This window comes from Phyllopteryx taeniolatus, chromosome 17 (genome assembly GCF_024500385.1).
Source record: "Phyllopteryx taeniolatus isolate TA_2022b chromosome 17, UOR_Ptae_1.2, whole genome shotgun sequence".
Lineage (NCBI taxonomy): Eukaryota > Metazoa > Chordata > Actinopteri > Syngnathiformes > Syngnathidae > Phyllopteryx > Phyllopteryx taeniolatus.
Window position 1 is genome coordinate 6,120,001 of NC_084518.1, and position 27,584 is coordinate 6,147,584.

Here is a 27,584-nt window from a genome sequence, read left to right on the forward strand (position 1 = left end):
TATATATATATATATATATATATATATATATATATATATATATATAAATTTAAAAAACACACACCAAGAATACACATGATGCTTTGCAATCTAATGCTTAGTGGACTATTCATTCTGTCTTCGTGGTATATTTCTTGCATATTAGTGCGACGAGACGTCGACAGTTTCATTCATTCATTTTTTTTTTATTGAACCAAACCAGGGGTCTGCAATCTACTGAAGCGTATTGCATTCACTTGGATTTAAAAAATATGTAAAAAAAAAATAAATAAAAAAAACCTCCTCTATTTTTGAGGTGTTTTTTTTAGGGCTTTGGTTTTTTAAAAATATTTTTTTGTTTTTCTGACTAATTATTTTTCTCAGTTTTTCTGTCTGTTTTTTCCCCCCTGTTTTTCTGACTAATTTTTTTCCCTGTTTTTCTAAGTAATCCCTCCCCTGTTTTTCTGACTATTATTGTCTGTTTTTCCGACACATCGAACTCACGCGAGAGCCCGCGAACTGCAAGTGACTCTTTGCGGACTCCGTGGTAAGCACCATGACCGGTTTATTTAGTTTGATCAAGTTTTATTTTAATATGGGATTAAGACACTGGGAGATACTCTTGTCTTTGAGTCACATAGATGGTATTGTTATTAGTCATTAGAACAAAATAGTCAGAAAAACGGGGGGGGGGGGGGGGGGAATTAGACAGAAAAACTGAGAAAAATAATTAGTTAGAAAAACAGAAAAAAATATTTAAAAAAACAAAGCCCTCAGAAAAGCAGGCGTTTTCGTCTCCATAGGTGTTTACTATACAGAAAAAGCTTAACGTTGCTTAATAAGGAAAACACTTAAAGTCCATAAAATCCATAATATTGGGGCTATTGTTCTGATATTTTCAGAGGTGGAAGGGGGCGTGAGTAAAGACGTCCACATACATTCTGGTGACGATTGAGCACAGTTTTCTGGCAATAAGCGGTGTTTAAGATGCACGAAAGAGGCTAAAAATATGTCTTGTAAATTTGACACACCACAGAGAAGTTTTTTTCTTTTTAAAAAAGCCTGTCAAATTTGAATGAATTTAAAAAAAAAAGAAAATTAGCATGTATATACAATAAGGCCCGCCCTCAATCTGCAAGACTGTGTGGGCGTGTCACTTTGAAATTTTTTTGACTGTAATTTATTAAACATGCTAAAAATCAATCACAATTACATATTCTTTATATGTATATTAGAGTTATTTTTGAAGAACTGGTACGTCACAGCTTTCGGTTGAAGGTGATGAGACAAAATAGTTTAGGTTTTTGAAGATTTTGGGGCAGTCCGTGGCCCCAAATCCCACTAGAATAGATCAGTCACTGCGCTGAACAGGAACCGAATCCCATCTCGACATCCAGAGGCAAAACAAGCGCAGTCTGTTGTAAGTTTACCATTTTTAAAACAGTTACTTGAGGATCATTCATGTAATATGTTCACAAATTGGACCTTGACACGGCGGAGCAGAAAGTGGAGGAAACAATGTTTCTTTCTAAAAACAAATTATCTTTATTCACCACAGCTAAGTAGAGAAATTGTTTCACTATTTCAGTTGTAAATAGTTTACTTGATTCTTTGCATATCAAGAAAAGAAAATATAAAAGCAATTTATTGGTAGTTTTGGTAGTCCCCATTAGTGGTGTTGCAACACCCCCCCCCCACCCCCTCATTTTTTCCGACACGTCTTTATTTTTTAGATGAAGGTGACAATTTACAGCCCTGATGTGCCGACGCTATACGAAGGGTATTTTTTTTTCGCAAAAAATATAAAAGTTTACATTGTTAAGTAAATTGTTGAGTGTCCTTTTTAATTCAAGTTCACACCTGCCTACACGCTCCACACAGGATAAAATGATGACGGAACACAAGAGCAGACGCCATTTTTGGTTTGCTACAGGTGGATAATTTAACTTTGGCTTTCATGTCATGAATACGAGGAGGACTCAAATTGACGATGACTGTTTGATTTGAAAGCAAGCTTCAAATAAGTGTCTTTTTCCAAAGTTCAAAGTGTTTTTGTTACATCCAGGAATAAAATTTCATATTCTCTGTAGCAGTTCATAAATGAGGGGCACTATAGTTTTTTTTTTAATATATATACATATGTATGTACATACAGGGGGGGAGGGGCATGATCTATGCAGTGTTTATCCTCAATTATGATGTCAAAAGGGTTTTGTGGCTCCCAGTGGTTTTTTTGGGTGTTTTTTTTCCTGTGGGAGATGATTGAAATGGCTTTTTCAGTATTCGACAAAAATAAAATAAAATGAAAAAAAATAGTTTATTAAAAAACAAACAAACAAAAAAAAACCATACATACATACACAAATCTACATTGCAATTATCTATCCAGCTACTGTATTTTCCGTACTGCTTATCCTGAATAGGGTCGCGGGCGTGCTGGCGCCAATCTCAGCTGACTCTGGTACACACTGAACTGGTCGCCAGCCCATTGCACTGTTAATAGGTATGTTTGAATCGAGGTAAAGACAATCAACATGGTCATTTACAGATTTCACTCTTTATCTGTACCTTGCACTTTTTCTACAGTTTGTTGTAAAATGTTAGCGATTCTAATTATCATAGAAACCCTTTTGAGTGATTGTACTTTATGGAATGAATATTAGGTGGAAACAGAAAAAAATATAACTGTACAGAGATGCACTAACAGCATGGTGACATGATATTTTGCTATATGAAACCAGAGAGATCCCAGAATTTTCCAATTTAATCGTGTACCCATTCCACTGTCAGCAGCGCTGTCTGCAGCCAACCGCCCATCTATTGTTGTCAAGATGACAAAAATCCAGCGTCCAGAGTTAGGAATGTGGTTAAAAGAACACAGCCCTCGGCAGACAAGTAGACTTTTTCTTCTGAAATTGTATTCACGGAGGAATGAGGAAAAAAGAAAACATATTTTGGAATGCACAGTATCTAAAGCAATATATCTGAACGCAGTGTTGCAAAGAGCAACATTCCCAAATAATATAAAGACATTTTGTGCTTATTTTATTATTATTATTTTTTTTTACAATTTATAACAGTTCCCGGGTCTCTTAACATGTTTGTTACACGCTTTAATCAAAACACCGCAAGCGTCAAGAATTGTAAGACACTTTACACACCCTTGCAATTGACGCGTGCATGATCCAACTACTGGCCTATTTAACCCGATTCCAGAAGTCGCTTGAAAGTGACTTTTCATCTTCAGCCTAGCCACTACGTCATGGGCGGAGAAACTCAGAGTGCAGGCAGTTATTATGTAAATTAGTACCACTATTACATAAGTGTGAAGTGGGGCTGAAGTGCAGTGTTATTTTATTTCACAATTGATGGATGGGAGACCCAGCTATTTGTATATGAATACCTGTAATAATAAAAAAAATCGATTATACATCTCCTGGAACAGTGTGAAACAACGAGCGTCCCCTCAGATAACCCGCTCACCATAGTAATAGCCTAATTATTTTTTTTTTTTTACAGGAAAGCATAACGGACTACAGGTGACTACTACATCTGCCTCAAAGTTCTGAGGTTTGGAGTTCGAATCATTTGCATGTTCTCCCATTTCTTGCATTGGTTTTCTCCAGGTTCTCCGGCTTCCTCCTTTTTGCCACAAACATGCATGTTAGGTTCATTGAAGACTCTTGATAGTCTCAGCTAGGATAGGCTGGCTCCAGCTCACCCACGACCATAATGAGGACATGGAAATAAGATGGATGATTTGGACATGTTTTTTTTGTTTTGTTTGTTTGCTTGTTTTTATCCTCAAATTGCTGGTCCTTAAGATCTCTGGTGCAGCTGCAGCATTGTAGTTTTAATTGCAGTATACAAGACACATGCCTCGCTTGAAATTATTGCCGTAGGAGGAATGGAGGAAGGAAAAAACGATGACTTCCAAGTTTCCCCAATGCTTTCCCTTCACAGCTGCTGATGCTTGTTACAGACAGATGATTACTTCTCCTGACACATTTACAGGCCTTGGTGACAGACTCTTTCAACCTGAAGATAAAGGTGAAGGGACTTTGGAAATTCTTTCTTCGGCAACAAAGTGCGCCACTATTTTTATGTGACTGAATGAATAAAAATGTTTTTAGTTCCTTGACAATTTACAAGACAACAGGATGCTGTCGTCGTTATGAAGTTTAAGAGGAACTGAATAACCCTGAACTTTCTTGACTTGCTTGAGTTCTTATATCACTACCATTCTGGGCCCAGTTGTTCAAAACTTAACCGTTAACTTTAATGGCACCGTTATCTTGTTGTCCAAAACTCGGTTAACTGTAACTAGCTGTTAACTTGACGTTAAAGTTAACACATCTCAGGGCCGCCGCTAACATTTTAACAGTGTGGTTAAGTCTCGAGATGGCATTCGCGGCTCACGATTCGCTTCAAACTTGGTGTGTATGATCTCAAGAGACGGGACATTAAAAGTTGGGAAAATAACATCTTTCGTAGATTTATTCAATAAATAAGACATGACTGTGATCTATTTGGACATTTGAACAATCTTACATAATGTAGACAAAAACAAATTTAGAAATAGATAAACATCGCGTCTGTATAAAGAGCCCGTAAAATGTCTATATTTTCCTTGTCCACGGTAACTTAAATAACAGTCTAAAATTTGATTCAATTAGATATAATAATATAGGTTAAAATAGATACAACAAGCCAAAAAAATTAGCTCATGGATTTATGAAGAATAAATCACAGAATGAAGTCGTTTTTTCAGTAAGAGATATTGACAGAATCATATTACATCCATATGAAGCACCCGCAAAATATCGTCTGTAAAGTTTATACTGATTTTCTCTGTTCACTGGATCATTGAATACCCTTTAAAGTTCGTTGCCCCTTCTCTGTACAGTTCAAAACAGAAAGCTGTGTGTGTTTGGAACATTAATATTAATAATAAATAATAAAATAGTGAATTTCATTTCAAAATACTACCTATTATCACGATAGACACGTCATAATTGTTCCTGTAGACTATGTTACTGTGTACAAAATAATAATAAGTTTATGGTTGTTTAATCTTACAGGAAAGTTCACCAACATTTGTGCGAAATGGCGCGGGTCCGCTCACGAGTTTTTTCGCTAAACAAAGGAAGTCAAGAAAATGAGGAATTATGGGATATATTGGAGCTGACCAGTGACGTCAACCACACGGTTAACACATTCACTGCCATTGACGGCTTTAGAAGTCAAATATCCATGTTAACTGGGAAGGCTGGCAGTGAAATAACTTTGACGCTGCCGTTAAATAACGACGTGACTAACCATGTTTTGAACAACACATTTAACGGTCGGTTAGGTAACAGCGGGTTAAGAATTTAACCGGCGGTTAGGGGTTAACCAGTGGTTAAAATAACCGAGTTTTGAACAACTGGGCCCTGTTCTTTTTCTCCTTTCGTGTCTATAAGACTGGTCCAATCTTTATCCAGGAATAACATTGTTTCACATCATTTTATGGTATGAATGTATTTAACTCAGCTGCAACAACTGCAGTCTGGAGATAATATTGTAGTCAGTTCCCGCAGTGTAATCTCTATTTTAAAAAGGTTTAGCAGATTATACAAAGACAATAATCATGTGCAGAGAAGATGAGTCTGCAGCCAAACTAGGTTCTGTGACACTGCAGGCAAAGCTTTGCCTCATGATGACAATATGAAAATTACCATTTCACAGGTTTTTACAGGGCACCATGGTGAGCTAGTGGTTAGCACGTCTGCCTCACAGTCGAGAGGTACTGGGTTTGAATTAATATTTGTGAATGTGAGCGGTTGTTTGTCGCTATGTCCACTCCGATTTAGTGGCTATCAGTCCAGAGTGGATCCCACCTCTTGCACAAAGTCAACTGGGATAGGCTCCAGCTTCGAATGGATGGATGACTCCTGTATTGCTTCAAAATTATGCCCTGCGATTGGCTAGTTCAGGGTGTAGCCCGCCTCTCGCTCAAAGTCAGCTGGGATAGGCTCCAGCAAATCCATGACCCTAATGAGGATAAGCAGTATAGACAACAGATGGATGAATGGTTCAAAATTAAAATTAAACGTAAAGCTCCTCCTCCAAAAAATGTTCAGCAATGTCACCATTGTACTTCAGTCTGTCGCCATTTGGAGGCAACAGTTACTGTATGATCACAGCCTCCAGACAGAGCCACACTTATTACAGAAGAGATATGCCCTTTGCTGGAACACATATTTTCATTTTACAGACAAAAACATGGCTGTGCTATAGGTGCACCGGTATCCCCCATTGTGGCCAACCATTACATGGAAGACATGGACAGGAAGGCTCTGAATTCCTTTGGGAACTGCTGCTTCTCATTGGTACAGATACAGTATGTGGACGGCACATGAGTTCAAATCAGAAGCCAGGAAGTGCAAGCCTTCACCCAGCACATTACCTCAGTGGACAAAAACATCGAGTTCATCCGTGAGAATGTGAAAGATAATAACTTGCCTTTTTTCTTTTTTTAATGTGATGTGTGCTGTTCAGTGCAGTGACGAATGCACTGATGTACAGTACATGTTGGGAAAACAAAGCAACCACTGAGCAAGTGCATGTCACAAGACAAATAGGCTAACGCTTCAGGTCAACACTCAGCTGTCTATCTATACTTCAAGAAGAAACAGCACTCTTTTGAGTAAAAAAATCTGCCTATTCTGGACAGGGAAGACAGATTGTTTGAAAGAAGAGTGAGGCCTTGTTTGAGAAACCATCTCTAAACAGAGGAGGAGGATTATGACACCACCTCTCCCACATACAATGCTGTCCTTTCATTCCTTTCGAAGAGATTCAATAATTAAGCTTCTAATGAACAACAGCCGTCACCTTATCGTGGTGGAGGGATTTGCGTGTCCCAATGATCCTAGGAGCTAAGTTGTCTGGGGCTACACGCCCCGAGTAGGGTCACCCATGGCAAACAGGTGAGGGACCAGACAAACTCCTGACTGTTGTCAGATCCCCGATACAAGGGGCCGAAATGAGTTTCGTGTCCGGGCTCTCCCTTAGAGATAAGGTGAGAAGTTCGGTCATCCGGGAGAATCTCAGAGTAGAGCCGCTGCTCCTCCGCATTACAAAACAGCCGACTGGCCCTCATCACAGACTTACCTTATTCCAAAATGCTCTCACCAGCCTCACCAGATTGCAGGGAGATGAGAGGCCTGCTTGTACAAGGCTCAATTTTAGGCACCATCCAAACCAGTGATGTTAGTCTATTTCTCCCCTTCATCCTTGTCATACTACGGCAAGACCCGTCACAGGAAGAAGCAAAATGAAAGTGTTCAAAAACTGTTTTTAGACCCATTCTATTAACATTTTTGAAGAAAAAAACATAACCCGAAAGAGCAACAAAGAAAAGAAAAAGGTAACGCTGCAAAAATCCCACTGTGCGTTTCACATTGACTACCCTTAACTGCATCAATAACACTCCACTATAAGTAAGTAAGCATTAAGTACAGTAAATATTAAACTGTTACAAATGCTTATTGGTCAAACTCCCACACTTATTTTTTTTTGTGGGGGTGGGTGGGTGGTGAATTCATTGCAAGCAGACAATATAAATATTGTAACACAGTTTCCACTAAATCTAAAAAAAACTCACCTATGCAAAGCCAAGGCCATATATCAACAACACCCAGAAATGTCTTCTCTGGGCCGAGCTCATCTGAGATGGACTGAGGCAACGTGGAAAAGTGTGCTGTGGTCCAACGAGTCCACATTTGATATTGTTTTGGAAAATCATGGACGTCCTGTCCTTTGGGCCAAAGAGGAAAAGGACCATCCGGATTATTATCAGAGCAAAAGTTCAAAAGCCAACTTCAGATGATGGTACAGAGGTGTGTTAGTGCCCATGGCATGGGTAACTTGCTCATCTGTGAATGCACCACTGCATTGCAACGCTGAAACGTACATACAGGTTTTGGAGCAACAAATGCTGCTGTGTTTTTCAGCAAGGCAATGCCTAGCCACATTCTGCATGTGTTACAACAGTGGGGCTTTATAGTCAAAGAGTGTGAGTACTATGTCATTGAAAATGTGTGGCACATTATGAAGTGCAAAATACGACAATGGAGACCCCGGACTGTTGAGCAACTGAAGTTGTACATCAAGCACGAATGTGAAAGAATTCCAGCTACAAAGCTTCAACAATGAGTGCCCTCAGTTCCCAAACGCTTATTGAATGTTGCTACAGTAAAAGGAAAGGTGATGTAAGACAGTGGTGAACATTGGTACTACATTTTCATGATCAACTGATTCTGATGAGGACACCGACACTTTTTAGTGACATACAACCCCATTTCCTCCATTCTTTTCCATTCTTCTACTTTAATATAATTGACTTACACTTAGTTGTTTTTACGCAATTTGATGAGTCACCTTATTTCAAATTCCTCTCTAATTTTAGTTTTAACATAATTTTTGTGTTTGTTTTAATCATATTGGTTTAATAATCAGATTTATCCCATAAATGGTAAACGGACTGCACTTATATAGCACTTTATCTACACTATCACACTTTACAAAGCCTCACATTCACCCATTCATACACTAATGAATCCATAAGGAACACCACTGTTGAAGGGCCACTTAAAATGTTGTGTGTTACATGTGACGATAACACCCACATAAATTACATTTTACACAAAAAATACATGTACTTTTAATGTACTTCAGTTATTAACTCGCGCTATAGCGCCAAACAGCCCAACACAATTTCCCAGTAGGTCATATGTACTGTATATATACTATTGTACCCTATACAAACCTGCCCTCTAGTGGAGTACAAAGGAATATATACCTGTGATTTACAGTACTGTACCTAATTTATCAAAGCTTAGTTACACATCTTGAAATTAGATTAAACATGCATCAATCCATTCATCCATATTTTCATTACTGATTTGTGGGTCGCGGCTGAGCTGGAGCCTATCCCAGCTGACTTTGGGTGAATGTACGGCCAGAATTGGTTGCCAGCCAAACTGTATCTCCAAACAACCATTCACACTCAAATTCATGCCCATGTACAATTTAGAGCTTTTGATTAACCTAAGATGCATGTTGTAATGTGGGAGGAAGGCAGAGTACCTGGAGAAAATGTAAATTCCACCCAGGAAGGTGCGAGGCGTGATTTGAACCCACTGCTGAAGGCTCTCTCGACTGTGAGGCTGTGTACTACCCCGAAATATTAAACAAGTTACATTCACTGCCATTGACGGCTTTAGAAGTCAAATATCCATGTTAGCTGGGAAGGCTGGCAGTGAATGAGTTTTAAGCAAATATAGCAATCCATCCATCACCTGAAAAGCATTGAACATTTTAAAGTTCTGCCCTGCATCAGTCTAATTCAAGTAAGACCTTGTCATTTGAATACTTTTGGAGGAAAATGTCATCGTGTTGCTTGAGATGTAGTTATGACAATGTAAGGGAATGCACAAATTATTCAACACAGAAAAGTTTTCCGTCCTTTATTTCAAAGTAAACAGAAACAAAATCATTTAAGTGATCTTTAAGAGAAAAAGGGCTAAAATGTCAAACATTAACAATGCGGCATCATTTACATTGTGCATTTATAATCTACTGTATATTTATTCTATTTCAATTGAACCTTTTACAAACAGCGTTGGACAGGCTTTTGTCTGTACCAAGGCTCAAAAAAATACAATGTACAACGAAAGAATACAAAAACAAAGAAACATATACTGTAGACACAGTAAAGTTGATCCAGGTTTTCTACGATGTATATTTAATATATAATTTCAGTGAAGGCTGAGAATCAATCAGCAAAATAAAGGACACACTTCATCAAGGACCTAATGTAGATTGTAGCATACAGTGGACCCCCGTATTTTATTTATATTTGGGGGTAGGACCAATCGCGACAAAGCTTATTAGCGGTATATCCCCGCTTATTGAAGAATTTTCCGGGTAAAAAAACAACAACAAAGCAAACAAAAATGTTGTTTTTCCAATGCAATTATAATGGGGATTAATTACTACTAGTCGCGGTCGGCCACTGTATTTAACAAAGAGCATTTGACGCAACCCGTCAGCATGACAAAGATGCGACAATGTGCCTTTTTACTCCAATGACTCGTGTGAAATATAAAAATATATGGCACTTGTACAATCCAGCATGAAAGTAGCTCACGATTCAATTCACTGGTGTGCTTTTCTTTCTTTTTTTCCCCACCCCAGAATGGGTAAATGAAATGTAACACTTTTTTTTTTTAAACTTGACAAAATATGTCCTAAAGTAAAAGATGACTTGTAGAAAGTCAAAGGAACAGTGTATTTTCAGTTGTACCCTGACACTGCATCCACAATATTATTTTGGCAATCAATCCTGAGGCACAAAGCAGACTAACAATAAAAAGACAAGTACGACCCAGAGCCCAAACAAGCGTCTGGGTCGGCTCAGTCAATAACACTCGTGTCACAATGTCCATAATTGATTGGAGGTGGTGGTCGCGATCAAAAGAGGTTTGTTGCGATGAAAGTACAAAGAGCAGGAAAACAGATCATAGTGCAAATGAAAAGAAGAACTTCAAAAGTAATCAGAACGAAGACACAAAAAGCATGAAGCAATTCACAAGGGAGCAAGTTGGTTTTCAAAGTGTGAAAAACACTTCCCCTGGGAGGTGTTGTAGCTTGAGAGAAAAAAATCTTAAGACTTGAGCGAACTTCAATTACGTTAAAGGAAAAATGCCTATTAATTCTAACACAGAGAGGCCGCCGCCGCCCCCCCCCCCCCCCCCCCCGCAGTTTTATTTCTTGAAGGTAGACACTCTGTCCCACACTTTGAAAACCTTGAAAGTCATTTTGTTCATTTCTGATAGATTATTTGAACATGATTGATCATTTGGTCTGTATAAAGAGAAAACAAGTATGCTACAAGTGAGTTCTCTGACACCCCGGGTTTTTAATGCAGTGGATCGTCCGCAAGTCCATCCATCCATGTCGTGTACCACTTAACTGTACATACACTCACTGGCGTTGTGGGTGAGCTGTAGCCTAACCAAGCTGATTTTGGGTGAGAGGCGGGTTACACCCTGAATTGGTCGCCAGCCAATTGCAGAGCACATATAGACAGAACCATTCAGATTCAAACCTATGTTTCACTGAAAGTTGAATCTATTAAATTATTGTCAAGTCTATTCTACTGGTGTCAAATTGAAGGCCTGCGGGCCAGATCTGGTCCGCCACATCATTTTATGTGGCCGTGAAAGCAAATCATTTGCATCAACTTCCATGATTCTTGGTAAAATCTGTACCAAAATTTCAAAATGTTTAAATATTACATGCATTTATCTTTTACAAATCCCTTTTTTTTTTTACAGTAACTGACCAACCTAATATCCCTGACTTCTAATTTCAAAATTGATTATCCATCAATTTGTTGTGTATATGCAATAATAAGAGGCGATTAACCATTTATATAGTTTCACAGTCATAATGGCCCTCTGTGGGAAAACTGAATTATAATGTGGACCGTGACAAAAATTAGTTTGAGGGCCCTATTCTCTTATTCTCATAGTGTTTCTCCAGTGTCATATTTCATCTTTTATTACCCCCATGTCAATCTAATCTGCCCAAGGCCTCCAGGATCTGGCAGATGTAATTTCAACTATTAGCAATGGTACTGTGTCTTTAACCAATCGGATTTCAAATTCATCCTTGCAGGGCCAGCGAGCTTAGTTTGGAAAAAAATAAAAATAAATAAATAAATACAAAAAACTAATTGCAGGGGGATTAAAGGCCAAAACACAAATCTGTGTGAAGGGTCTCCAAAGTTGTGAATAGTTTTACTTTTATTTTGTGTGTGTGTGTGTGTGTAATAGTGGTTAGCACATCTGCCTCAGTTCTGAAGTTTAGATCACATCTCCAGCATTTCTGTGTGGAGTTTGCCTGTTCTCCGTGTGCTTGTGTGGGTTTTCTCTAGGGTACTCTGGCTTCCTGTGTTCCAAGTTAGGTTAATGGAAGACTAATTGTCCATAGGTGTGAATATATAAGTGTGAATGGTTGTTTGTATATATGCACCCTTGGAATGGCTGGCGACCAGCCGAGGGCACCCCGCTTCTTGCCCTAAGTGAGTTGGGATAGGCTCTAGTACACTCGCGATATAAATGAGGACAAGTGCTTTAGCAAATGGAAGGATAGTTTTATTATACCGTGGTTAACTTCTCTTTATGACAGTTAGGAATGTTGAACACTGCCTGTACGGCAAATAAAAATTACACGGCTCAGAAGCCAAGCAACAACACTTAAGATGATTTACTGACTTTGGGGGTTTTGTATCTAAACTTTTACCAGTGCATCAGTATACAGCACGAATAAACACACTCAACATAAATGTTGCGAATATTTGCTTGATCTGTCCAAAAAATAAATGTTGATTACCTCGATGACTATTGGTTATTTTTTTCCCCCCCTTTACTCATCATTGCCACATTTTTTTATTTTTTTTGGGGGGGGGGAAGCAAACAATACGACTGGTCTAGGTAAGGCATTTAGCATATCTGATGCTGTTAAAAAAATAGTCATTTCTGGTGAGATGTATGAAAATATTTAAGCACACGGTTCATTTAATTTCCTCTTTAACTCAAAGCAAATAAAGGTTGTTTCCAAGACAGCAATTAAACAATTAATTTATAAATTTGAGATTTATAGTTGACCACAGCTGCAGCACAAAGTAGAAAGATTTAAAGGCCATGTTCGAGACACGCACGCACACGTGCACACTTTAATGCTAAATGTATTTGCTAATTGTAATCACATGCAGGAAGAGGGTGAGATTTGCAAAACAAATGCCAATTCATTAGTTAATTCGGTGCATGTTTTGCTTTACCAGGAAGATTCCCTGTCACAGTAAAATAATTCGCCATTTGGTAAACTCCACCCATCGACACTTAAATGTGTTCGAAACAAACAAATACAATAACATAGCAATTTGAGCTTGTCTTGTTCCCCTGACACACACTTGCACAGCAAAAAGGTACGGCACATTCTCTCCTGACGCACACAAATGATATTCATATTCACAACTTTCTGCCACAAGTGGGCTGGGCTTTAGCTGTCGTCTTCATTAGCCTGGATTTTTTCAGGGTTGGACGAGCTTTCAAAGCGTTGGGAGGCGAGGATGGCTTGATGAGACATGCTCTTCCTTGCAACGTCACTTTTTCTCCATAGGGTGATTTCCTGCAACATGATGGAGGTTTTTTTTCTTTCTTTTTTCTCCAAATAAAGATAACAGCTGAGTGGAACACAGGTGTTTTTAGCCCACTTTTGGGGGTGATTCTTTTGACTGCATGTACTATTTTTTTTTAAAGGTCCCATATTTTGGCTATTTAGATCTCCATAGAGTGACTCTCTAACATGGACTTTAAAGGAAAAAGATGTTTAAAAAACATCTTGGTTTTATCATACAAGTGTCCAGAAAAGGCCCCTCTGACAGCTACTTCTGTTTGACCCAGTTTTGTATCCGATTGGTTGCCTCGGTGTAGAAGACCCGCTTGTGAGGGCACACGCGTTCGTTATGTTGACACCGCTGGCTCGGAGCGGAGAGGTAGGCGGAGATCTTCGCTAGTGACGTAGATAAGCTTGAGAAATTCGAATGACCTGATTTCAGGCCTCTCGGCAGAAAAAGGTCTGGAACTCAGGAATGCGTGGATGATTTCAATTCATATTTCACATGTTTACTTAGGCACCAAAGAGACAATATCACATCCCAAAATACTAGAAAACGTTGGTTTGGCAAAATATGGGACCTTTAACAAGCTAGAAAAGTGTACAAACATACAGTACTTTGTTAAAACGTAATTTTTTTGGGAGACAACGGGCCATCTGCACACAGCAATATGCTGCCTTCCAGTCATTATACAGTTGTGGTGTAAGTACCTGGGGCTTAAACCAGGATAAGTGGAACATTTCTTAACTTCTACCACTTTAAACAAACACACTATTAACATTACAATTCCTCAATTTGGTTGTATTTAATCATAGCTCACGGTTTATGTTGTGAGGTAGGATTTAGCGGACTTTTTTTGGGTTTTGTTATAGCTAAGACACATTTCAGGTGGTCAGACACAACACCACTGACCTCTGTTTGAATTGGAATCAAAGAAGTTGGCTGTTGTGTCATATGCTCATTTTATAAATTCACTCCATTCTTCTTTTGTTGTCACTCAACAATTAAAAGAACTTCTCAGATTTGATGGTTTGGTCACAAACGTTCCCCAAAAGTGTTATGCTTCTCTTTCATAAATGTGGGAATGAAATTGCATTAAAATGTACAAAACAGTGAAATTTATCTTGCGTGGCCAGAAGCTCAGCACCCCGAAACCTCTGATCCTCGAATCGCCCCCGGAGTGGAACAACTCAACAGATTTAACCATGAGACAAAAGTGACTCATTATGGTCTGCTGGACCTGATAAAGTGCTGACATTTTGCCGTGGGACAAACAGAAAACAGACTCTTGTGTATTTGTAATTTAATAATGCCTAAGCGAGAAAGCTGTCACAGCGGACTTTTTAAGCTGGCGCTGTGGTTTCTTAGTATTTTGATGGACATTATTGAAATTTCTTTTTTAAATAAAATGTGCAGTGTGGTTCATGCGGCTGGTGAGGCAATGATAATAGTCCAGATTGACAAATTCATATTTGCCACTGAATTATAAGCCTGATATTAAACCCTGACAAAAATAAATTATATCATTCTTTTCACACAATACTCGGAGGGTTGCATTTCCAGCAGTTGCGTTTCCTGTAGTTTTGCTGTGCATTCCAATATGGAGATGGGAAGTTTGAAGATTGATTGATTGATACAGAGCGCAAGACATCGATTTCCATGTGCATTTTAAATAATGCAGACACGAAGGTTTAGAAATAGCTCAGGCGAATTCTGACGGTCGCAGATTTTTCCGTAACACCTGGATGTTAGCTGGCTAGGCTAACAGCAATGGCAGCAGAGTGCACTCACGCCAGTAAGAGACAAAAAAACGGATCTGTGGCGTTGGTAAAAGATTCAACGTGAAATGGTATTTCACCAAAGTCCATGGCGACTTCAGGAATCAACCCGAGCCTCCGTAAAACACAAAATGCCCTTCACCGATGGCAGGATCATGAAAGATCTCACTGTGCTGGTGGAATCATTATTTCAGGACCATAAACAAAAGACTGGCTGACTCGACGTACGGCTGTCCGACATGAATGTCATCAAATATAAGTTCAGAACCAGATTGGCTGAAAGTTTAGAGAATGCAACATGCTGCTTGTTACGTCAATGAACATTATTACAATTTTTATACAGAATATAATTTTTCTCTCCAAGTATTAAAATACACATGCTGCACAGGTGTACACTAATTTATATAACAGTTTGTTTTGGTGGAATTCGATATGGCATTGCTGAACAACATCAATGTATTTTTGAAAATAGATGTTTAATGTTTTCCTAATCAACTTGTATTGTTTTGCATTAAACCAAAAGGGAAAAACACCATCTTATTGTTATTATTGTTAATTACGCGATCATTTTACTGGACCGGCCCACTTGACATCATGTCCCATAGATTAAAATGGTAATAGTACTACAGTAGGTGCCATGTTTACGTGACACAAAAATAATGAAACAATGGATTGCATTGGGAGTTCACCAGTAGACAAGCTCCAGTGTAGTATGTGTACCTGCTGTTTGAAATACCGTCTCTCCTCCTCATCGATGAGGACCAGGTTGAGGTAGTAGCGCACTGAAAACTTCTTGTTAATGTCCCTCATGGTGGGCGTTATCTCGTAGCCTGCTAAGAACAGCCTGATGGGGATGGACTCTCCTGCAGAGTTCAAAGGCAGACACAGTTTGAATAGCAGAATTGAATTTGCCCCTGCAGTTAAAGCCTTTCAAATTACCTCTGACTGGTGCGCCGTCCATGATTTCATACTTGGCTATGGTATCGTTCTCGTGGTAGACGTTGGGCCCGGTGCCAGTTGTTTCTCGCTTGATGATGTCTATCTCCATATGCTTGATTTTAATCCGCACGAGTAAAAAGTAAATCTTGCCTACAATCACATCTTTTAGGTGATACCTGCAAAGGACATGATCTCCCTTTATCACAAAAAAAAAAAAAAAGCTTTCAAACCACATGCAATATCAATGTAACAATCATACTTGGATTTATTGTACTCAAACTCTATGTGTAGACAGTCCTCAATGCCGACTTCCATCTTGATGGAGGAATTGATGTCGGGGTAAGTGCTGAGTGTGTGAACCACAATGTCCAATTCTTTGCTGATGTCGCTCAGTCTGCGGCTCACTGTGGCTCTCAGAAAATAGCTGGAAGCATAAGAGTATTCTTGAAATAGAAATAGCTGTGCGGAAGACACATTTTTCTTGATATTTTCTGTCATCCAAAATAACAATTTAGGGCACACTCACACGAGGCAATTTATACTCCATATACTACAAACTGAGCCCAAAGAATAAACAAAACCAAAAAAAGCCTCTTACTTCATTCACATATTGGACATTATTAGTACTCACACTGTACATATTTCGCTCATTGGGCACACTCATATCTCATTCAGGTATGGTGGGGTGGGCGCCGGGCCGGGTGCTGGCACATCTGTGCTGGTTTCCGAGCTGGTCGCCCCCCCCCCCCCCCTTTCACTGCTCTGCCGGTCCTCCAGTTTGAATACATGGGGTGCTGGTTGGCCTTGGTGGGGGTGACAGTTACAGGTCATCATTGCCCTGTGACCGTCTCGCCTCGCCCCCACCAGTTTCTCCAATTTTAATGCACTACACCCCACCATACACAATCACAGTAAAGGGATAATGGTTGCTTGTCAGGGACCTGGTAACCATAGTAATAGGGTGGGTATTCACATTGCTTGTGGTGGGATTACTAACAACAACACAGGTTATACTAACATATCAACTCACAGGTTCGAACAGGTGTTGAGACACTAAAAAACCACTAGTCAGTCAGTAGCACTGCCTTGCTCATTTACCCACATCCTGTCCTGCCTTGCAGCTAAACAGGACAAGGTTAAAAAAAACAAAACCAACAAACAAAAAGCTGTAATTGTTAACAAGTTCGTTAGTACGTTTTGTCCACAACAGTTGTATAGTATCATAAAACTTTATGTAAGGTAACAATTTTGTTTAGATGTTTTGGGGGTTTTTTTTGTCAGATTTTACAACAATAAAGCTCTAACATTCCAATCCCACATGTACACATTCATTAAGATGTGGACAGCTAAGGATATTGTCAAGAATGTAGAACCACAATAAAACAACAGCATCACGGCTTCAATGTGATTGTGCAAACATTTGTGTCAGTCCCACAGAAAGAACAACACAGATTAAATAGCTTCTTTGGTTGGGTTAGTGTTTTCGACAAATACGTTGAGTGAGTCAGTGGTTGCTTGACATGCATTTGTCAAAATTACAAATGTGTTATTTGTAAAAAAAAAATGCACTTGTTCTTTTTCTTGTTAGAATTTTAATCGTGTGACAGCACAAATTCAACACAGTTTTTAATCCATCCATCCATTTTCTTTAACGCTTATCCCCACTAGGGTCGCGGGACAGTTTTTAATATTTTATGTAAATCCTGCTCAGTCGTTCCTCCTAAATTTAAACACAACGTAGTCAAATGTGTGAAATAAGTGAAATGTCCTTTTGTTTGTGCAGCCTGGCTTGATATATGCATTTCTATTTATTTATTGACTTTTATACATCTTCACGATGTGTCATGTTTCTCCTCATCTTGTGCTCAACTAAAGGGACATGTTTGATTTAATGTGATTTATTAATTCATTAGTTACTCCTCAGTTCATGAAATGCACTTTGCACACATAATTATTACTATACTTTGGGCAGAGTGTAAATCCAGCCTTAATGTCTTTGGGAAAATGTGGGCGCAGGTTGAGACCAGTTGAGAATCCCTGCATTAGACTGCGTAGATGGAGCTAATGTTGTGGTTGGCTACTGTAAATTCTTAACTGCAAAAAGTTGAAAAAGGCATCTGCATATGAAAATGTATTTATGGATGGCTCAGTATTGAAAATAATTGCCACGCAATATCCAAACCACTCAAGTGGAGCTCACCGTAATTTGACGTTCTGGCCAGTGTAAGCCTCATAGGGCTTTTCCACGTGTGTAAACTCAAAGTCAAACGTCTGCGACTGCGTGAGTTCCCCTGGTCGTGCCAAGTCTTTTACCAGAGACACAAACTCGTGGTGGTTTCCCCTGTCGTAGTAGAGCTCTGCAAGATATGAATTAGTACTATCAGATAGCTGCAGTAGAACATCTTCATACATTCCACAACTTTGTGAAAACTTGTCATTCACTTCTGACAACTGCAGCCAGCTTAGGCCTGTGATCTGATGTGAGGAGACAAGTTCAAGTATTAGTATTGACAGTGGTTTACATCTTTTATAATTTATTTTTGAAGCTAAAATATGACTGCAGTACTGACAAATTATATTCCTTAACTTGCAAAAGCTTCAGCAGCTTGACAAAAGAATCAATAAATTTTTATCCAAGTTCCAGTGCAGTAGGTGGCTGTAATGCTCCTAAATGCTGGTTTGTCAACAACCAGTCACCGTAAGCATCAACAAGAAGAAGAATTTGAATCCGCACCAGAACGCTGCCAGCAATACGTGCACGCGGATTTTCGTAACACATCATCTTCAAGGAGGACCATTGCTTTCCACACTGTAAGCCATCCTATTGAAATACATAGTAGGGATGGAGAAACCGAGGCTTTCTGAAGCAATGAATCACTGAGACAATTGACCTGCAATGGTACACTTGCTTTGAAGCATTTGACACATATAAAAATAGCTCCACCTGTAGGCTAAACCTGCATATTGCTTTTCAAAGAATGCGTTGACAAAGCTTCTTCCATGGCTGTCATACGTCTCACTGTTACGTGTGTTCAATGAAGACCTAGTGGTCTATAATTGTCATTGTGTTCTTCGGTAGATAAATGCTCCAAAGTGACTATTACTATAATGTCATAATACATTAGGTGCCTACAGATTGGGAGGTAAAGCTTATTTATTTATTTATTTATTTATTACAAGTTATATCAAAACCAAATTTTCTTTATATAGCACTTTTCATATATTCATCCATAGCATTAGGTCACTCTTTTGAGGTAGCTGGCCTCATATCCTTTTGAAAGGTAACAGGGAAGTAAAATGCTTGTGAAACAGGGATATTGACTGTTAGTCGCTGGCAACTTTATCTGAGGCAAATGGGTGATGAACAACTGTTTTGTTATGATAAAGTTGTGGGTGCTTGTCGTGTCTGGCACGCAATTGTCGCAACCTCAAAGATGTGTTTTTTGGTAGATGTAAGCTATAAAGCCAACAGGCCACCTTTGTATCCGACTTTTGAGTAACGGTGGTCGTTTCACGTGGTGCAACCACATATGGACTCGAGCACGCGCCGCCACCATCCTCACCATACCGCTTGGCTAAGAACTCCAGCCTGCAAGTCTACCGGCCAGCCCCCTTTTTAGGCAGTGAGGGCGCAACACTACTCACCGTTATTATGTATCGACGCTAAAGCATCTCACTGTGCGTGTAGCACTATAAAAAAAAATATTGCAAATTAAATATTTTGTTTGTATGAAAATGATAGTGATGTACTGCATCAATAATGCTTGAAATCTATCAAAAAAAGCCTCCACTTGGCGAGAGATTCTGACACATTTAAAGGGCTATAGACACGCCCACCCAATGCGACACTGCTGTGATGTTCGAGGCCTCGTTCATAGCGATCACATGATTTTCGGCATGTTTGAACCAAGAGTCAAAACACTGCGTCACCACTCCTCTGCTTCATTTAGTGGAATCAGATTCAAGCAGACAGACTTGAGCATAACATCCTTAATGCACTGCCCGTTTTTGTCCATTAAAATAGCTCATTAGGTTAGCTGAACTCACATGCTGTTATGGTAAGATAACTTTGAACCTAAAATAGTCTTTTTTTTGTCATACAAAAGATTACAAGCAGACTAATAAGTAGCCAGCTGTCTTCAACTCGGCTAATTGGTTAGGTCACCCCTAAACTTAAAACATACATGGCGTTTTAAGAAAATAGCTCAGCTAACGTACTTATACTTTACTTAACACATAGTTTAGTGCCAACTAGCTACCTTGGGGTGTTTTTCATGCTGCTGTGGAGGTTTTGTTTTGTTTTTTGTTTTTTTTACCTCTGCAGAGCTGGGTGTAAACTACAAGACTTAAAACTGTTTAAAGCTGTGTCACAGTCTTGTTAGTGTGTCAAAAAAGGAGGGTAAATGACATCTGTTTGTTGTAGTTAAGTTCTGAAGGATTTGTGTGTGATGTTAGATGATGGAGTTAACAGGACTAAGCCCACGTGGTTTGGCGCCGACTACAAGCGGACTTTTTGTACTCAAGCAGCATTTATAGCCCAATTGTTTCGTGTTTAGCATGTGTCTACACCCTCTCGTCCTCTTACAGGTGAGATTGCCTGTGGACATCGTGCGAGGACACCAAACATCGGAGAATGTGGCAAGTATTTGAGTCTTTTAGTGTACCTATTAGGGCTGCATTTTGTTTGAGTACTGTCATCGCTAGGCCTGTCACAATAATTACTATATCAACTTATCGTTCGATAAATATGGAAACGATGTTTTTTCCGGACTCAATAGTCATTGTTGTGGTGAGCCAGCGCATGGATCACACAGTGGGTGAGTTGGACAGCTGTGTCATTCGCCGTGGGTGGGCTCATGGAACGCTGGCGGAACGGTACACTCTTGCCGGTGTTTACTCCACAGCCTTGCTCCAGGTGCACCATGTATGCTCACACAACAGACACACTTAACGGAAAGTTAACCGTTTGTCGTGTTCGCTAGCTTGCGAGCTAACGACTAGCCTGCGAGCTAACAAGTTAAGGAGCTAAAAAGCTCGCTCCACGGCGGAGATATCATTTAAACCATCAGTGCTTCGCTCTGAGTTGTTTTGTATGTTAGTCCCCAATTAACACACACGGGGACGTTAACTGTTTTTTAAGCATAACATCAGTGGCACACATTTAGCCAGTAGTTGACTACAGTGAACGTCAACATATATTTGATTGACAGGTTAAGGGCTCGTCTTCAGCAGACCTAACACACAGTAGCCAGGTTCACATGGAGACTTTTTTTGTCATTCCGATTGAAGATCTCTGGTCAACTGTTTACATGTGAGGGGATCTATTCCATTCAGGTTTATACATGATGTGCACTACATTTAATCAGAACAGCCGTGACACATGGCACTTTGTCATGAACATCACGTTATTTATCAAGATGGAGGCCTGTTGTCTATTCAGCACAGTAGTTGGGAGTGTTTTTATAGATTTATTTAATAATGATAAATGATAAAAAAAACAAATCGCATAAACTCGAATACAAGCGCCTTTGGGAGTTGCCATATTTGCGCCGTGCGTAAGCAATATCGCCGCTCATTTACGTAAATATAGACGTCTTAATTTTACTTTTAACACTTCTAAACATGTTAACATTTCTCATGTATAATGTGCATTTCCCCCCCCAAAAATTGTCAAGTCAATAGTGCGTATTATACATAGGTATAGGGACAAATGGGGGGAAAAAAACATTTTTAATTTTTTTTATAAATGTATGCCGCCATCTAGTGTTATGAAAAAGCTGTACACTTTAATTCCAAAATGCCACCGCCACCTAGTGGTTATAAAAAAGGTGTAGCCTACACTTTCATTCCAATATGACAGGGGTACGTATGACTGCATGTATGTACAGTTGTGCTCATAAATTTAGAAACCTTGGCAGAATTTGTGAAATATATAAAAATAAAAAACTATGACTGATGACTGAGCAACAACCAACATTAATTTCTTTATGGTTATGTTTTGTTTAATTATAATGCTTTTCTGAAATGCTTGACCCTTTAATTTGAATCCCATTAAAATAAAATTAAATGTGTTTCGCCTGGCCCTTCATGTATTCTATAAAGAATTGTACCCATCTTACAAATTCTGCCTGGGTAATCAAACATTTGAGCACAACTGTGTGTTTTCTCATTTACTAAATAAAACTAGGGCTTTGAATTTCAAAATAAGATCCATCCATCCATCCATTTTCTGAGCCGCTTCTCCTCACTAGGGTCGCGGGCGTGCTGGAGCCTATCCCAGCTGTCATCGGGCAGGAGGCGGGGTACACCCTGAACTGGTTGCCAGCCAATCGCAGGGCACATACAAACAAATAACCATTCGCACTCACATGCACACCTACGGGCAATTTAGTCTCCAATTAATGCATGTTTTTGGGATGTGGGAGGAAACCAGAGTGCCCGGAGAAAACCCACGCAGGCACAGGGAGAACATGCAAACTCCACACAAGTGGCGCCGGGGATTGAGCCTGGGTCCTCAGAAATGTGAGGCTGACGTTCTAACCAGTTGTCCACCGTGCCGCCCAAAATAAGATCCAGTAAATTAAAAAAAAGGGATTACGTGTTCACATAAAGTGCTTAACTTCAGAATAATTACTTGGAAAAAACTAACAAAATACAGATAATAGTTTGTTTTGATCATATTGGTAGAAGCAAAATCATGCATTGTAAAAATGCATTATACATAGGTAGAAGGGTTTTCCAGAATTTTGAGGTCAACTTTGGGGTTGCGTATTATACACGAGAAATTACGGTATGTGTGCTTCGCGGTTCCGCTGGGACCACAACCAGGGCCACGACCCGCAGCACCTCAATGCGAAAATACAAAAGACCAGTACAACAAATACAACACTGGCTGATCTGATGAGCAAAAATGTTGCTTAAATGTAAGAGTAGCAATAGAGGATGTCTGCTCCAGAGATGGGTAGAGTAGCCAAACATTGTAAGAGTACTGTTACAAGTAAGAGTACTGTTACTTGACAATAATGTGACTCAAGTAAAAAGTAGTCGTCCTAAAAATTACTTGAGTAAGAGTAAAAAGTACACAGTGAAATAATTACTCAAGTACAGAGTAAATAGTGAGTAACTTCAGAATTTTTTTTAACCACAGCATGAGCATCAATAAAAAAAATTACAAAATAAAATGTGAAATTCTGATGTTGCTGTGTGTGTGTATGCACAGTCAAAACTACAACAAAAAAAAACATCTATAATTTACTGCGCGGTGTTTTCTCAAGTTATAAGTGAGCTGATATATCCACGTTTGGGCAGACAATGCTAGACAAATACTACAATACATGAAAGCGGTTATTTTAGTTCGTCTAAATGTAAACAAGAGTAGGGCGCTTCGTGGCAACGACGACCTTCCCAACATGGCCGCCATCTACGCACGGCGATCAGCGGGGCAGACTTATCTAGTGTGAAAACCTATGTCCAGGAAGCCCAATGGAAGACGACGTGTGATGTCATTAGACTTTCTTGCGTTGTTTGATTGGTGAACTAGACTTAAACGTCACGAGTGCTTAAATTGGATTGACGCAAACAGCACCCAATGCGGAAGTCGAAGTCGTAGTCTCGTGCACAAAATAGTTGATAAGCAATAATTGATAAATAAAAGTAGCAAGTGACATTTAGATCATTGTAACGGAGTAAAAGTAATGTTACTTCTTAACAGCAGAAGCGGCGGAAGTTTTTTTCTGGTCTCGTCAACTCCTGTGACTTATCCAAAACAGGTCTCGAGCGCACAGGCGGAACCTCAGGCCGCATATTAGTGGGCCGTGGAGTAATATTCACAATTACATCTGTGTGTGGATGGTGGATGTGTGGAATGGCTCTAGCTGCCAGCATTCAAGGACTACAAAACAGCCTATGACGTCACCGTTAGCAAGCCCACAGGAAAAACTCATTGGATCAATAAGATTCACGTAAATGGCTTATTTTGAGTTCAAAACGGCAAATTTCGATGAAAGGCGACTGATTTGCATGTATGTATTTAAAAACCATTCACACTCACATTCAAATCTATGGGCAATTGGGAGTATTTTTCTGATGTCTTCTATTCCTTATGTTTACTGCATGATCATTCACTGTTTCATAGATCATTTTACACTTGAGACCATGTGAGTCCCGGATTCACATGTCATGGAAACAATGAGTCCCAACCTGGGAACAATGAGTCCCTGCAACTTATCATCACAGAATACAGACACAGGAATCCTCCGCTATATCACGGTTCTTGCTTCGCTTTTACAGTTGTTACACTATTTTTTATAGTTTGTACAATATTTTTGTTTTATCCATTGCTCTTGCTCTCTCTCAGTATATGTGTTTGGGCCTGTCATTATAGCAAATAGTTTTCGTACGATTTATTTTCCCAAATACTAGAACGAAAAAAAACGATACTATCGTTGATGTTATTTATGCCACTGATATAATAATAAGATAATAATTCAAGTACATCTTTTTAAGATCAATTCTCTTCTTATTCTGATTATTAATGAACATTGACATTCAGGTTTGTCTTTGCATTGTTGGCCAAGCTGCTGGGAAATGGGAACTGTCTCACCGTGTTTTCTGTTCCAGCTGAGAAAATTGGGTGGGATGGTTGTGTTTAAAATGGATTTAGTCCCCTTGAGGTTTTAAGTTGTTGTTCTCTTTGTTGCGACTTTATACAAATTCGACATACCAGCTCGTTGGTGTTAGGAGGTTGGCCGTGTTCATCTGGCTTGAATACAAAATGTTCCCACATCGTCGCAGTGGCGTTAGGTTTTGGAACTAATTCCATTTATGCCGCTCAATTTTCTACAACTGCAGCTCTGCCCTCGCCGTCAGAAAACGTAAGCTTTGTGTCCGTGAGCACCCGCATTTCAAAAGCACGCGTGCACATAGACACCCACACGGCCAATCAGAGGGAGGGTCCCTGCTCTTCACTCTCTCTGGTTGGTTTAGAGACTACGATGATGAAACCCATCACGTGTCTGCTTTCAAGTTGCGGAAATGTTTTTTTCTTCCTCAAATGACTGAGCACCTGTACGCACATACACCGGATTTCCAGCACCACGCCAGAGTACTAAGCCATCGCTCTGCATCAGAAGAGGCAGATTGGTCGTACTTTATGCGTCCCTGCTAATTTTTGTGACGCACATCAAACAAGATCCCTGCTGTTTTACTTTTTCACTCTTTAGCGATTTACACGTAAGCCTTCAAAGACAAAGGGCGCATGTGCACATGTGGTAGAAATACAGACAGTTCTCAGGACTATTTCAAACTCCCTCTTGAACACCCACGTTTTCCCTTACAGAGCATTACATTTTACAAACGCAGACCTAGACAGCCTCTGGTATGTTTCTCAAGTAGTCGTAGTTTATTGTAGGCTGAAATGCATTTTGGCTAGACATAGATGACAGTGTATGACATAGCTGTTCTTTTTTGTAATCTAATCTATTTTCTATACGACTTATCCTCACTCGGGTCACGGGTGAGCTTTAGCCTATCTTTAAAGGTAAACATAGATTTCTGCCATGTTTTACGTAAATAAAACACTGAAAACTTTGTGGAGCCACGCATAGTGTGTGTGCAGTCATGTGACTGCATGGCTCTGTTTGAGTCGTCAAGTGGAGTCAAACGTCACAAGCGCGTTGGATTGGTGAAACAATGTCATGTCACACAAGGCTCTCTGATGAATAATAGATTATGCAAGCAATAATAAATATATGTAGATAAATATATATCGCGAGCAAAATGTAGCTTAGTGTAATGAAGTAAAAGCAGCATTTCTACTTATTTAAAGTATTCAAGTAAGAAGTAAAAAGTATGCTGCATTAAAACTAAGGATAGACCGATTATCGGCTGGGCCGATTATCAGTGCATCAGCACTGCAGCATTTTAACGCATATTGGCATAGGCCTTTTTTTTAAATTTTTTTTTAAAAGAAAATCAGATGGTCGATAAGAGATTAAGTTAAAACTATGGAAACCTCAGATAAATATTTATTGATTTATTCCTTCATTTAAACAACTTACGGTAACTTTATAAGAGATCCTACTAACCTTGGGAACGCCGTGCACTTTTTGTTTGAATTTAAAATCAAATGATAAGTGAAAGATTAACATCTTAACAATAACAAACTGTACTTACTGTAGAAAAGCTATTCATTTCTTTAAGTTTTCATTTATCTTCATAAGACATGGATGCTTGAACCAGAGAGCTCGAAAACAACAAGGTTTAAAACAAAGATGTCTGTTGTCAGAGATTAAAAATAATAATAATAATAATAATAAAATAATTGAAAGTGTTGCAAATCTGAAAAGGTGTTTAATTAACATGTGCTTAAAGACATTTAAACAAAGTTAAGTGTTAGTATTTGCATTATTAAATATTTTGACGCCAATAGTTTCGCTGACTCCGAATATCAGTTATCGTTCTCGTTGACTATTAATAATCGGTATCGGTCCTGAAAAAACAAACAAACAAACAAACAAAACACACATATACGACGAGTACGCTATTCCAGAAGGTACTTGAGTATATGGAGCATAATAAGTGTATCACTTCTGATGTATGTAATGTTTTGCGTCTGTCAGCCTCGGCTACGACTTGGCCAGTGGCTTACCTATCTGGCCAACAAACTCCATCTTGATTCCGTTGTGCTCCAGCCGCTTGCCCGGGTGCTTGAGCGTGACGTTCACCTTTCCCGACACCGTTTCCCCGTCGTAGAAGAGAAAATATTTGTCCTTCCTGCCGTCCTCGCTTTTATGCTCAGCTTTCTTCCTCGTTTCGGCATCAGTGAGAACTATATCGACGTCCGCACTTTGACCAAAACCAAAAAAGCTCATCACTGCTGCTCAGTTGTTATCCGCGAATGGAACTGTGACAAAATGCGCCCTCTTGACTTAAAAAGAACGACTTAAGAAGAAAATAAAGATAATAGTTTCTGTTTATAGAGCAATTAGCTTCCCTGTTACTTGACTTCGAGTAGGCTCAGATGAGTAATTGCGCATGCGTCAAAAGTCATGTGGCGGTTGATCATTCAAACAAGTAGCTTTCCCCAAAGATATGTATTGGTAGAGGCACACGCTCCTATAGAGCTCCGTGCCGACGACGACGCTAAGGAGGAAGGTCATAGTCATCAGCGCGTTGACTGCTGTGGACTGCAGGAAACCCGACAGAACAAGGATGCCGGCACATTGTGCTGCATAAGAGTGCGTGCAATGCCGTACAATTACGACAAGGGATATGGGAGTAAACTTTTACACGTAAAAAAAAAAAATATTTTTTTCAGAATTTCTGTATTGATGACATACACTTTGGTGTTAACAAAAAAAGTAAACTGAATAAAAATAAAGTGCAAAATTGACCAAGCTTCCACATAATTTCAATTTCAATGCATTGCCTTTGATGGGAATGCCGACCTTTCCAATATGGCCGTTACGGAGGCACGTCTCTTTGCAGGCTCCTCCAACAGCCGCGCTAGCGTATCTTGTGGTCATATCTATGCCCCCCTCATTATTTTATTTATCTCGTCAAATAATATATTATGATTTTAAAAATGCAAATATGTAATGTCTTGTTTAATCGAGAGGATTGAGTTGTTAATTTTTATTTATTTTTTACTTTTAGGG

At 39.3% G+C, this 27,584-nt stretch overlaps 1 protein-coding gene and 1 long non-coding RNA gene across 2 annotated transcripts; one reads left to right on the forward strand and one right to left on the reverse strand.

Moving 5' to 3' along the window:
* The first annotated feature begins 472 nt into the window (after positions 1–472).
* LOC133467458 (uncharacterized) lies at positions 473–4,096 on the forward strand. Its single transcript, XR_009785228.1, has 3 exons — positions 473–526; positions 2,403–2,482; positions 3,499–4,096. It is a non-coding gene; the product is annotated as an uncharacterized LOC133467458 (long non-coding RNA).
* A 5,380-nt stretch (positions 4,097–9,476) lies between these two features.
* vps26bl (vacuolar protein sorting 26 homolog B, like) lies at positions 9,477–26,972 on the reverse strand. Its single transcript, XM_061751326.1, has 6 exons — positions 26,576–26,972; positions 18,128–18,284; positions 16,187–16,351; positions 15,928–16,103; positions 15,709–15,851; positions 9,477–13,221 (listed from the first exon to the last, which is right to left on the reverse strand). The coding sequence occupies exons 1-6, from the start codon at positions 26,796–26,798 to the stop codon at positions 13,093–13,095; spliced, it is 993 nt and encodes a 330-aa protein (XP_061607310.1). The 5' UTR covers positions 26,799–26,972; the 3' UTR covers positions 9,477–13,092.
* Between the last annotated feature and the right edge of the window lie 612 nt (positions 26,973–27,584).